At 36.1% G+C, this 14,157-nt stretch overlaps 1 protein-coding gene across 3 annotated transcripts in view; it reads right to left on the reverse strand.

Moving 5' to 3' along the window:
- Positions 1 to 1,880: 1,880 nt before the first annotated feature.
- The window catches only part of ATP6V1H (ATPase H+ transporting V1 subunit H), a 127,832-nt gene continuing 115,555 nt past the window's right edge, over positions 1,881 to 14,157 (reverse strand). For all 3 annotated transcript variants that reach the window (XM_045849491.1, XM_045849489.1, XM_045849490.1), the window contains one exon: positions 1,881 to 2,212. In XM_045849491.1, the coding sequence (XP_045705447.1) occupies positions 2,152 to 2,212 (61 nt within the window). In that variant the 3' untranslated portion in view covers positions 1,881 to 2,151. The remainder of the gene's footprint in view (positions 2,213 to 14,157) is intronic.

A 14,157-nucleotide genomic window follows, 5' to 3' on the forward strand; every position in this document is an offset into this window, starting at 1 on the left:
CCCTCCCTTCCTCTCTGTCTAAAAAATAAATAAAATTTTTAAAAATCTAGTAAGTTCTGCCTGGTATTTCTTCATGTTTTGGGAAGCAAAAATATCTGAGTCTAAGCACTCTAAAGTTTTGAACCTTTCAGTCAAGAAAAAAACTGGTTTGATCATATTACCTGTTTCTTGGCAATGAAGTAAATTCTTTTAAAAAATTCATTGAGAAAAATCATATGAACTTCCTAACCAAGAGAAACAGCTATCATTTTAACTATGCCCACGTGATCTTTATGTTGAAATGCAAAGTGAAATAAATCAGAGAAAGACAAATACCACATGATTTTACTTATGTGTGGAATCTAAAGAACAAAATAAGTGAAAATAGAAACAGACTCATAAATACAGAGAACTGATGGTTGGTTAGGGGGTGGGGGTTGGTAGGCTGGGTAAGAAAAGTGAAGGAATAAGAAGTACAAATTGGGAGCTGCAGAATAGTCACAGGAATGTAAAGTCCAGCATAGGAAATGTAGTCAATAATACTGTAATAACTATAAATGATGCCACTTGGGTATTTAAAATATAAAGGGGATCACTTTGTAAAGTGATTGTCTAACCACTATGCTATACAAGTGAAACTAATATAATTCTGGACAAAAACTGTAATGTAAAAGTAAAATATAAAAAAAGAAAACAATCATTAATCACTATGCAGGAAATGGATTCTGTATCTTTCTACAGGAGAAAAAATTTACTAAAATAAATTGTTTATTAGCCTTACCACATTTATTCAACAACTTGATACTCAGAGAATTGCTACATATGAAAAGTGAAAATGAAAGTGAATGAAAATGATACTCAGAGAGATCCAGTGATGAGGGTAAAAACAAGAAATTCAGATTTGAGGAGGGGGGAACCTACATGCCATGTATGCCCTGCTGAGGGCCTATAGTTCCAGCATAAGGATGGGAGGGATAGAAATATATATATCTATTGACAATATTTAAACCAAAAAGTATTACAAGAAAACTGACTTTCAGTACTCAAATCCAAGAATAAAAATTTAGGAAATCATTGAAATAAAATAATCTAAAGCTACAAGTCTTCATTGAGTTCCAGAAGCAAATCTTTTGGACTATGGTATCACATTAATATTTAATTTAAAAATTTAAAGCTCTCTAAATATTAGCAGAGGACTGCTGCAATGTGTATGTGTGAATGGATGGAGGGATGTATGGACAGATGGACAGATATAGACACATAATTTCAAAACATTTACAAAGGGGGACCCCAAAAAACTGGTATTTATAAAAAATTGTGTATTTATTCTTACATGTTTAGACTCCAGTCACCTTCAAAGTGCTCTCCATTTAATGCAAGACACCTATTGTGACATTTTTTTCCACTGCTCAAAACAGTTTTTGAACTCATTGATTTTGATGCCTTTTAGTGCTTCTGCCATTTTTTTGTTTCACCTGTTCCACATCAGCAAAACATGTCCCTGTGAGGACTGTTTTCATCTAGGGAAACAAAAAGAAGTCACTTAGGGCCAGACTGGGTGAACAGGGAGGGTGGGGCACGAGGGTCATGTTGTTTTTGGTCAAAAACTGCTGAACACTCAGTGCAGTGTGGGCAAGTGTGCTTGTAAATCACCCATCATGTAATGGGCAAATGCGCTGAAAGAGTCTTCAAAAAAATTCACTGAAGCCGAGCACAGCCTCTCACAACACCAGCTAGTACACTGATACAGAGGGGTTCCTAGAACACTCAGAAGATAATTGTTTTGGGGGAGACCCCCTCGTATTTGCCATTCACTACTTTGCAACCCTTCTCCCAATTTGATTGGGATAATATGTAATTTTTGTTAAAGTCCAAGTACAAAATGAGTAAAAAGAGAACCATTGGAGTGAGAATCCTTTAATAACCATATTCATTTCCAGAGAATAAATATAGAAATACAGGCAATATATGTAACACTAATATTTTTCTTAGAGACAGAAAGCACCTACTCTTTTATACAAGTTAATGGGCAAACACTTTTACCAGAAATCAGCAGTGGGAAAGCTATGCAACAGAAGAAAGTTACAAACAAAATGACAATTCATTTAATTACTGAGATTCACACTCCAGGTGCTGTGTCACGGGTGAAATGGGAAGGCTGGAGGGCACACTTCAGCTTCGGGCAGCAGCAGTCTGAGGTTGCTCAGATTGGAGCTGTTTACCAAGATATTCCCTAAAATAATACAATAATCAAATAAGGTAAATTAGATTTTAAATGACAAAGAATCTCTTTTAAGATCAAAATATAATATACACTGTCTTGTATTTTAAGACATAAAAATTAATAAACTAGCTGTAGTAAACAAATCCTTTCCAAATTTCAGAAGTACCTAGTCTGTATGAAGTTTAAACACTCTATTTAAAATATACAAGCAAGTCATTACACACACAAACAAGTAATGCTGCATATGACTAGAAAGCAATGCAATTACTTCTCAGGTGAAGCCTACTTTACTGTTTAGGTAAAAGCCTTGTTTACTGCTGCAGCCACTTCTGCAATTCAAGAAGTTTAAAAATGAATTTAAGTATGATTCCACATAAGTGGGCTGATACATTAAAAACACACTCCCTGGTGTTAGAGAATACAAGTATCTATATCTGGGGATGAACACAAAAGCACATGAAAATCACCCACCAAAAATAACATCAAGAATCACAGCACTTGGTAAGAGCTGCGTGTTAGAGAGCACTGACTTTGTCCTGGCCCAGTCTAAACCTTCAGAGACGGCTGTACTCAATCTACAGAGCAATCACAGAGCGGAGACACACTATTCCCATTTTATAGACAAGTCATGATGTTCTCCTGGAGAAAATAAATTGAATATGAATTCACAATATGTGAATTCCTTGCTCTAAATTACATACAGATATCACTGTTAATTCCAGGACAGAAAACAATCTTTACCTGATTTTCTGTGAATGACTTGCCCAAACTTTTGTTTTTGAACTTTTTAATAAGGACAAGAATATCTAAAAGTTTCCCTCTATCATAAGAAAAAAAGTATGAGTTTTAGCATGGAGACCTGGGGTTTGCCATCCAGCTCCACCACCTCACTGACTCCAGAGTTGTGGGATGAAGACACTTCGTATGTTAACATGAGGGCTAATGGAAAGGCACTGTGTGGGAGGTCACCTTGCCCATGGACAAGCAGAAGGTACAAGGGGGTCTGTGTCTTCCCCACTCTCTTCGACTGGTTTTTCAAGCTCCCCTGGTCTGAGTACCTCCAGGGAACAACCTTTCAGTGCCACCAGCATCTACCAGTAAATGTGATCCTGCCTTTCTCCACAGAGGTACAGAATAAGGGGAAAGGGCTGGTCTAAGCGGTTTTACTGTCTTGCTCTCCCCTCTGATATCAGCCCAAAGTTATCACAGGTGTGAAATAAGACTGGAATAGGAAACAGTTCTGTGAACTACGATAGTGAGGTGTCAGGAACCCACCCCCAAAAGGTGTACAAAGGTGAAGAGTAATTTAAAATACTGTGAGACTAAATGAAACTTCATATAACATGAAAATGGTTTATGGTCTTTTTAAAATCCTCACAGGAAAGTTGTTATTACTGACTTATTAATTGTGGGTGTCATGTTAAAGCATGTAATATATTCTTATGTTAACTAGGAACTACCCTGACATGATTTAGACAATGGAGATCTTAATTTTCAACCAACAATAAACAGTTCTAATTTATGCAGAGGCCAAAAGGAAAGCCATCCTATAAATTTTATTTCCTTATTCTATTTTTTAAAAGATTTTATTTATTTTTAGAGAGGGGAAGAAAGGGAGAAAAATAGGGAAATACACATCAGTGTGTGGTTGCCTCTCGAATCCCCCACTGGCAACTTGGCCCATAACCCAGGCATGCGCCCTAGACTGGGAATTGAACCAGGGACACTTTTGGTTCACAGGCCAGCACTCAATCCACTGAGCCACATCAGCCAGGGCTCATCTTATGAATTTTAGTAGACAGAAAAAGAGCAGGAGTTTATGGTCACTTTCAATGCCACCACTCCAGGGAAGCTTGCAACTACGAAATATTTGTGACTGCATAGGTTTATTTGGTTTCCTTTGGTGAGGGAGTGGAATATAAAATTTATTACAAAATTTCCAGATCTTACACATTTTTCTACATATACCTAAGGAATTAAGCTGAAATTAGATATGCTTCATTTCAAGAGGGCCTTCAAATATGCCAGTTTTGACTGTTGGACACTTAAGGTAAAGGGCAGCAGAACCAGCCAACCCCACACTACCACTTGGCATATTGATAGTTTTGAGTTGTAGGCACCTGAAAAACAGCAAATGCAGGCACAGGCTTTCTATGAATTCCCCGCGTATCTGCCTAAAAACACATCCTCCACAAAGGACTCAACTCTCATAACCTCTCCTCAGCAGTTTCATCAGAGAGCACTGACTCTCATCACGAGAGATTGAAGTCCACACCACCGAGACAAACTTTGTCACAAACTACCTCCCACCCATGTTTCCTAAAAATCATTTATTCTGTCTGCCTCCCTCCCCTTCCCCCCATTAAGATGTACTTTAAGCCTAAATTCTAAATCTACCTCTTTGAGTTACTTATTTTATTCCTAGGTATCTCCCATGTGTACAAGAGGCATATATATTTTAATAAACGTTTTCTCTTGTTAATCTGTCTTCTGTTACAGGTGTCTCAGCTTAGAACTCAGAAGGGTAGAGGGAAAATAATTCTTCTCCCATACAAGAGTGATCTTAGAAAACATTTTAAAAGTGTACTCAAAGACACCATGTCATCCTTCAATTACAGTTGCCTGTGATTCCTTCAGTAAAGGGCCAATGTCAAGGGCCATATTCTAAATGTGTTTCCAAGATAACTGGTGTAAGAAAATAGCCAAACCTCCCAGAGCTCAGCACTATGACTGCTAAGTGATCAGAAAGGGTCCTTGTGGATTTGGTTACTAACATACACAAAGGGTCACATCTGCTCCATCCCTTTCAGAGACATGAAGAGTGGTTCATTCCCATACCAGATTTAACTAATATTTCAGGAACAACACTGAACACTTGGAGGTGGGGAAGAGATGACTGATTTCTTCACAAAAGAGACATAGGTTCAAAGTAGAAGGATATTAAAGTAGAGCGAAGGTGAGGTGTTCTGGCAGAGAATTAAAAACATGCCCAAACCTGGCTTCTTCCCCACCAGTCTCTGCTCCTTTGTTTTCCTGGTCAGAGGTATTTATTATGAATAATATGCTCTAGTGTACTCTCACTTTTTTCCTGCATACAATGCCATTGAGGCATTCACTTCTTCATGACCTTAGTGCCTGGTATACAGAAACCAGGGCCTCCTTTCCTCTGTCTTCTAACTAAGGATTATGCAATTTAGGGTTAAGGCAAAGGGCTAGGTCACATACAGATACAAAGTGTTCAACCAAGAACTTGAAAATCAAGAACATAACTTAAGATATTACAGGTCATAAAATGTCAAAAGTCTAACAGAAGAAAAGTCCAGATGGGACTCATAGAAAGAAGAATCAAATCTCTTCCTCAGGCTTTCTTGAAAATATTGGGTTGGCCAAAAAGTTTTTTTTTCCTGTAAGATGGCTCTGGTAGCACTTAGTTGTCTTTAACTTCATTCAAAACAACTTTGTTAAATTGTATTGTGACAATTGTTGTATCAGTGTGCATTAAAAAACAAACTTTTCAAAATTGGTGAATATGTAGCCATTTTAATACTGAAAATGGAAGATTAATATTGAAAATGGAACATTTTTGGCATATTATTCTTTATTATTTCAAGACAGGTAAAAATGAACTGAAACACACAAAAAAGATTTGTGTGGTGTATGGAGAAAGTGCTGTGACTGATTGAATGTGTCAAAAATGGTTTGCAAATGTTCATGCTGGAGATTTCTCACTGGACAATGCTTCAAGGTCAGGTACCAGTTGAAGCTGATAGCATTCAAATTGAGACATTAATTGAGAACAGCCAATGTTATACCACATGGGAGAGAGCTGACATACTCAAAACACCCAAATCAATAAAGTTATTGGTGAAAATGAAAAATATATTTTTTATTTTATGAAAAAAACTAAACAAACTTTTTGGCCAACCCAACAGTATGTTTGCTATAGCATGTGGGTTGTTAAAATCTCAGAGAGAACCGAAACAAGGCTCAACTGAAATAGATACTGTATTCCAGAAAGACGATTGGGGGAAATCTATTTCTTTGAACTTGGTGTGTAAAAATGTTATAGTCTTCTCTTTTGATGTCAAATGGCAATTTGTTGTCAATGAATACATTCCCAAGATTCACCTAAGTCTGCCTCTGAATTCTCTGTGACCTCAGCCAGAGATAAGTGCTGACACCAAGTACTTGGGGCTGGGAACACAGAATGGCTGCTGCATTCCACACTGTACTACATGTCATCATGAAAATATGATTACAGGTATATCCATGTTATTACCCTCCATCTTGACAGTATCCCTGTGAGGCAGGTATTATCACCATTTACAGGGACAGAAGAGAGCCTAGGAAAACTTCAATAACTTGCTCAGGTGCAAAGTGAGCAAATGGCCTGGCCAGGGCTCAGATTCTATTCTCTTTCTACTATAAGGCTGGCTGACTAGCCTCCAATAAAAGCCTAGAAGGTGAAGAAAACAGATACTCTTTCTATTCACTGCTCAAAACAGTTTTTAAACTCATTGATTTTTATATCTTTTAGTGTTTCTGCTATTTTTTTTTGTTTCATCTCTTCTACATCAGCAAAACGTTTTCCTTTGGCTTTTTTCATCCAGGATAGGGGGAATCACTCGGGAGAGATGAGGAGAACAGGGAAGGTGAGGCACAGGAGCCATGTCATTTTTGGTCAAAAACTGCTGAACACTCAGGACAGTGTGGGCAAGTGCTCTTGTAAATCACCCATCATGAAACAAACATGATGAAAGTGTTTTAAAAAAAATTCACTGAAGCTGAACACAGCCTCTCACTACAACACCAGCTGGTACACTGATACAGACGGGTTCCTAGAAGTCACCTAGCAGAGGAAGCCTGTACTACAAGCAGCCCACCCTCCAGAAAATAATTCTGGATTTTTTGGGGGGCCCCCTCATATTTAAATCCCAAACTGTCTCCACAATACTTTAAAATCTTGGCCTAGGAAAAGTAGTGACCAACTTACTATTGTACTATTTTTTTTTATTATACATGTACTATTTTTTAGTGCCTGCTGTTGGTTAAGCACTACACTACTAACTGCTTGATATGTATTTTCTCAGTTACTTTTCACAATAACATGCATAAAACCTGCAGATAACACCCATTTTATAGATAAGGAGCTGGAGTTTAGCAATGATAAATAAGATGATGTAATATTAGGATAACTAGTTAGTGGCAGGAAGGGTATTTGTACTCAAATCTAATTTTAAAACTCAAGAGTCTTAATCACTTTATATATCCATCATTATAATATTATACAGGGTATTTTCACTGGCCTAAAAATCCTCTGTGCTCTGCCTGTTCATCCCTTCCCCAACACCCCTTTCAACAGTTGATCTTTTAATTGTCTCCACAGCTTTGGTTTTCCTAGATGTCATATGAGTGGAATCATACAGTATGTAGACTTTTCAGATTGGCTTCTTTCACTTAGTAGTATACACTTAAGGTTCCTCCATGCTTTTCATGGCTTGATAGCCCATTTCTTCACAGCAATAAATAATAATCAGTTGTCTAAATGCACCACAATTTATTTATTCACCTACTGAAGGATATCTTGATAGCTTCCAAGTCTGGCAATTATGAATAAAGCTGCTATAAATATCTACATGCAAGTTTTGTGTGGATGTAAGTTTTCAACTCCTTTGAGTAAATACCAAGGCACACAACTGTTAAATATTGGTAAAAGTATGCTTAGTTCTGTAAGAAAGCACCAAACTATCTTCCAAAGAGGCTGTACCATTTTCTATTCCCAACAATAATGAATGAGAGTTCCTGTTGTTCTACACCTTCACCAGCATTTTGTGTTGTCAGTGTTCTACATTTTTGACAAACCAATAAGTGTACTGTTGCATTTTGTTCTTGTTTTAATTTGCTCTTCCCTGATGACATATGATGTGAAGCACCTTTCTATGTGCTTATTTCCATTAATACATCTCCTTTAGTGAGGAGTGTGTTAAGGTCTTTGGTCCATTTTATTTTCTTATTAAGTTTAAGAGTTTGTTGAAGAATATTTTGAATAGCAGTTCTTTATCAAATGTGTCTTTTGCAAATATATGTTCCTATTCTGTAGCTTGTCTTCCAACTATAGTAATGTTGTATGTCACAGAGCAAGCATTTTTAATTTTAATTAAGTCCAGCTTCACAATTATTTCTTTCATGAATCAAACCTTTGGTGTATCTATCCAAGAAGACATCACCATATCTAAAGTCATCTAGATTTTTCTCCCATATCACCTTCTAGGAGTTTTATAGTTTTGCATTTTACATTTAGATCCATGGTCCTTTTGAAACATTTTTGTGGAGGATGTAAGGTCTATGTCTGATTCATTTACTGAGATATGGATGTTCAGTTGTTCTAGCATCATTTATTGAGGAAAATATCTTTGTTCCATTATATTGCCTTTGCAATAAAATTGCATTTGTCGAAGATCAGTTGACTGTGTTTATGGGGGTCTATGTCTGGGCTTTATATTTTATTCCATTAATCTATTTGCTTATTCTTTCACTAAGAGCACACTACCTTGATTACTGTAGTTTTGTAGTTAGTATTCAAGAAGTCAAGTAGGGTCATTCCTCCAACTTCGTTCTTTGCCTTTAATGTTTTGTTGACTATACTATGTCTTTTGCCTCTCCACATAAACTTTAAAATCAATTTGCCATATCCACAATCTGCCAAAACTCACACAGGAAGATATAGATAATCTGAAGAGGCAGATTATCTTATTCCTTTCAAGGAATCAGTCCATTTTATCTAGGCTATTAAATTTGTTCATAGCACTATTCATAGTGTTCACAGTTTTTCTTTTCTATGCTTTCCATTTCCATGGGATTGGTAGTGATGTTTCCTCTTTCATGTCTAATATTAGGAATTTGTGTCTTCTCTCTCTTTTTCAGTAGGTCTGGCAGAAGCTTATGTTACTGGCTTTTTCCAAAAAACTAACTTTGGGTTTCATTGATTTTATCTACTGATTTCCCATTTTTAATTAATTTGATTTCTTATTCTTATTATTCCTTTTTTCTACTTAGTTGAATTCAATTCATTCTTTTTCTCATTTCCTACACTGGAAATTTAGATTATTAATTTTCAAGTTTTCTTCTTTATTAATGTATGCATTCAATGATATAAATGTCCCTTTGAGCACTGCTTTCATCCTATCCCACAAATTTAAAAATTGGACTTTCACTTTTATTTAGTTCAAAATATTTTAAAATTTCTTTTGAAATTTCTTCTTTGACCTATGTGCTCCTTATAAGTGTGTTCTTTAATTCCCACACATTTGGGGGATTTTCCAGTTATCTTCCTGCATTTCTTTCTAGTTTAATTTTACTGTGTACTAGAAGCAACACTGCATGATTTCTGTTCTTTTAAATTTGTTAAGGTGGGTTTTATGACCCAGAATGTGTTCTATCTTGGTGAATATTCAGTGAGCTTGAGAGAAATATGTATGTTGTTGTTGTTGAATGAGTCAGTCTATAGATGTCGACTATATTCAGTTGATTGATGTTATAGAGCTTAACTATGCCTTTAACGGACTTTCTGCCTGAAATCTGCCCAATTTTTAGTGTTGAAGTCTCCAACTATGACAGTGGAATTCATCTATTTCTCCTTACAGTTCTGCTAGTTTTTGGTTCACATAGTGTGATTCTCCGTTGTTAGGTGCATACATGTTACGTGCTTCTACATATTCTTGGAGAACTGACCCCTTTATCATTATGCAATGTCCTTCTCTATCTCTGCTGATTTTTTCTTTGGTCTGAAGCCTGTTTTATCTGAAATTAATATAGCTACCCCTGCTTTCTTTTGATTAGTGTTAGCATGGTATATTTTTCTCCATCCATTTACTTTTAATCTATATATGTCTTTATATTTAAAGTGGGTTTCTTATAGACCACATATACTTGGGCCATGCTTTTTGATACACTCTTTTAATTGGGACAGTTAGAGCACCAACATTAAGGTGATTATTGATATAGTTGATTTTATGTTTACCACATTCATTACTTTCCTCTATTTGTTGTCCTTGTTCTTTGCTTCTACTTTTGTCTTCCACTCTTTTTCTGCCATTTTTGTGGTTTTAATTATTTTACATCATTCCATTTTCTCTCCTATTTTAGCATGTCAGTTACACTTTTTTACTTTTTTTAGTGACTGCCCTAGTTTGCAATATACATTTATAATTTATCCATGTCCAAATAATACATCACCTCATGAGTAGTGTAAGTAACTTCTAATAACCAAATAAGATAATCCTAATTATTCCCTCCCACCCTTAAAACATTATTGTCATTTATTTCACTAAAAATAAACATACATAAATACACAGGATAGACACACATAACACAATATACTGTTGCTGTTAGTATTTTGAACAAACTACCTGTTACATCAAAAAAGAATAACCAACTTTTATTTTACCTTCATTTACTCTTTTTTTATATAGATCTAGGTTTCTGACACACATAAAATTTTCCTTCTCTTCAAAAAACTTATTTTCATATTTCTTGCATAGCAGATCTACTAGGAATAAATTCCCTCAATTTTTGTTTATCTGAGAAAATTTTTGTATCTCCTTCACTTTTGAAGGATAATTTCACAGGGTACAGAATTCCAGGTTGGTGGTTTTATGTTCTCAACACTTCAATATTTCACTCTACTCACTCTCTTCTTGTTTGCTGGGTTCCTGGAAAGCTGCATATAATTCTTATCTTTCTCTATAGGTAGGGCATTTTATTCTTCTGGCTTCTTTCACGATTTTTCATTTTTTTTTCCTTTTAAGTTTTATTTATTAATTTTAGAGAAAGGAAGGGAGAAAGGGAGAAAGAGGGAGAGAGAAAGAGAGAGAGGATGATCAATTTGTTGTTCCACTTATTTATAAATTTATTGGTTAATTTTTGTATGTGCCCTGACTGGGGATCGAACCCGCAACCTTGAGTGTATTGGGACAACTGTCTAACCAACTGAGCAACCCACCCAGGGCCCAAGATTTTTCTTTATCTTTGATTTTCTGTAATTTGAAAATTATATGTCTAGTGTAGTTTTTCTTTTTCTTTTCATATTTATCCTACTTGGCATTCTCTGAGCTTTCTAGATCTGTGGTTTGTCTGATGTTAATTTGGGGATATTTTCAATCATTATTGTGCCAGGTAGTTCTTCTGGTCCTTTTCCTCTTGTATCACCATTGTGTGTATATTGTTATCTGTTGTAGTTTCTCCACAAACCTTGGATACTCTGTTCCATTTCATTTGTCTTTGTTCTATTTCCTTTTCAGTTTTAGAGGTTTCTATTGATATATATTCTCGCTCACAGATTCTTTCCTCAGCCATGTCCAGTCACCTAATAAGCCCAACAAAGATATTCTTTATTTCTATTACAGTGTTTTTGATCTCTAGCATTTCTCTTTGGTTCTTTTGTAGGATTTCTATCTTTCTGCTCACACTTTTCATCTGTTCTTGTATGCTGTTCTTTATCCATTCGAGTTGTTAGCATAAAAATCACAGTTGTTTTAAATCCCTGGTCTGATAATTCCAACATCATTGCTGTGGCTGGTTCTGAAACTTACTGTACTCTTCAAATTGTGGGGGTTTTGCCTTTTAGTATTACTTGTAATGTTTTCTTGATATCTGGAATATGACATCATAAACTAGACAAAAGAAATAAGGAAAACAGGCCTTCAGTAATGTGATGGTGAGGTCAAGAGAGAGGAAACATTTTATAGTTCTATTATTAGGACTCAGTCTTTCAGTGACCCTGTGCCTCTGGTCTGTGAACTTCGCAAATGTTCTTTGGGTTGATTTTTTTTTTTTTTTAATCCTCCCTTGGGTGGGGCAGCATGGCTAGAGTCAGCTACAGTTGATTATTTCCCTTTGCCAAGTCAGTTAAACTCTAATAATATCCCAGTAGGTAAGGCTCTGGTTAACTAGTTTCCCCTGAGGACAGGACTTGTTAAGAACAACAGAGTGCCCTGATGTATTTCAAAATGGTTCCTTTTTCCTTGTCCTTGCCAGAAGCCCAAGAGGATTTTTCTCCAATATTTACTGTAAGAACCTAGTCTAGTTTCTGGAGCTAAATCTCAGTTTATGATGGGGGCCCCCTATGATTTGATCCCCTTGGAGATTTTAAGTCTCAAATTCATCCACACAGAGCCTCCTGAAATTCATCAATTACAGTTCAGGTTTTCCTACTCAGGCACTGGTTCCTACACTAGTTTCTGCTTGGCAGTCTTTGCTCCAATAAGCCTTGACTCCTTATATTCACCCATCTCATACGACAGTGGTTTACCTTGTGTCTTCCCCTCTCTTATGAATCCAAAAAAATTGTGGATTTTACAGTCTGTTCAGATTTTTACTTGTCACACTGTAGTGGTGACTTCTAAGCTCCTTACATGCAGAACTGGAAACAAGAAGTCCTTCCTTTTCTTCTTAAATTCTGGTTCCTGATCAGCAAGTGGTTACAACCCAAAGCAATCTACAAGGCAGAGCATGCCCCCTAAATAACTACATTACATACAAATCTAGTTATGCAAGTACAGTGTGAAAGAAATGTCTGTGTTACAAGGACTTTTAAGAACAGAGTTTACTTTATATTAGTTACAAAGATAGTATGTAAGCTAAATCCACATTTAAGGCTTATTTATAGACTCCTTTTTCTAGAATTATACTTAGAATGACTCTTCAGTGAATAAGGGAGGAGAGGGGGTCCGATTTACCTTTCTCCAGTTTTTAGATCAGTGCTTAGCATGTTCTAGGAGCTCAATAGCTATCTAATGAAAAGTAGTTGAAGAATCCTACAGGCAATTTAGAACCTGAAAAAGGATGCATTTTTCTCCTGTGGGGAAATGTACTGAAACACTTGCAGAGACAAAGATGCCAGCAGTTAAACCTACTAAGTACTCCATAATCTAAACCAATCAATTACTAAACCAATGTTCAAACAAAATTTTAAATGATTTTAAAGTCTGCTTATAACACAAGAAAACTCAACTAAATCCACAATAAAGATGCAATATTTTAGAATACAAGTTCAATGTTTTAATGTTATGTAGTGGAAAGTAAATTAAATCAGCTTTATAATGAAGCTTTATAGGTCTCCTAGCCTATAAAATTATTCTTCAAAGAATCATTTCCCCACAAAATGTGCAAAAACTAAAACCAAAACAAGTGGGCCAGTTGTTCCCCCAATATGAATTGAGTCTCAGAGATATCTAAAGAATAAGCAGATTGTGCAAATTTGAAATGCTACATACAAGGAAATAAAAGATCTTTAGGTTGATTGATTTTGTTTGCAACTAAGAATATCAATTATAAACCTTGGGAGTCACAGGCCTTTTCTTTCTTTTCCCCCTAACATCCCACTTGCCTACAGGTTTTATAGACTCTGCCTTACTAAGTGGACATGCTCATAATCCATGCTCTGGACTGAAAAAAAGCAAGTCTTCTTACTGACACTTTTTCCTCTAGTCTTACCCCTCTAATCCACTAGCCCCTACTATATCTAAAACTGTCCTTCTAAAATGACATATTATTTTTACTACCCCTCTGTAGTTTAAAAATCTTCTGTAAAGAGTTCAAGCTTCTACGCACAGCAAGATGGTTTTTCATAACCTGGCCACTACTTATATCTCTAACTCTATTTTTAGCTTCATAACCAGACTCCAGCTGTTTGGAACCACTGGAAAGTCCCAAAGAGGGTAAGAATCTCTCTGGACCTTGATGTGCAAATAGGTCCACTCTCCATATGGCTACACAACCCTTTCCTAGACTATGGCAATTCAGCATGTGCTTGTCACAGTCCCCAACAAGGTGGTTGACATGCCTCACAGAGTACAAGGTGGCAGTAAATACTTTCTAGTCATTGACAGTCTAGTGTTTTCCCCAAATTATAACCAGTAAAGATAGCTTTGTTTAAATTTGGAAGTCCAATATAA

This window comes from Phyllostomus hastatus, unplaced genomic scaffold (genome assembly GCF_019186645.2).
Source record: "Phyllostomus hastatus isolate PE091 unplaced genomic scaffold, TTU_PhHast_1.1 phas_contig_65, whole genome shotgun sequence".
In the NCBI taxonomy this organism is placed as follows: Eukaryota; Metazoa; Chordata; class Mammalia; order Chiroptera; family Phyllostomidae; genus Phyllostomus; species Phyllostomus hastatus.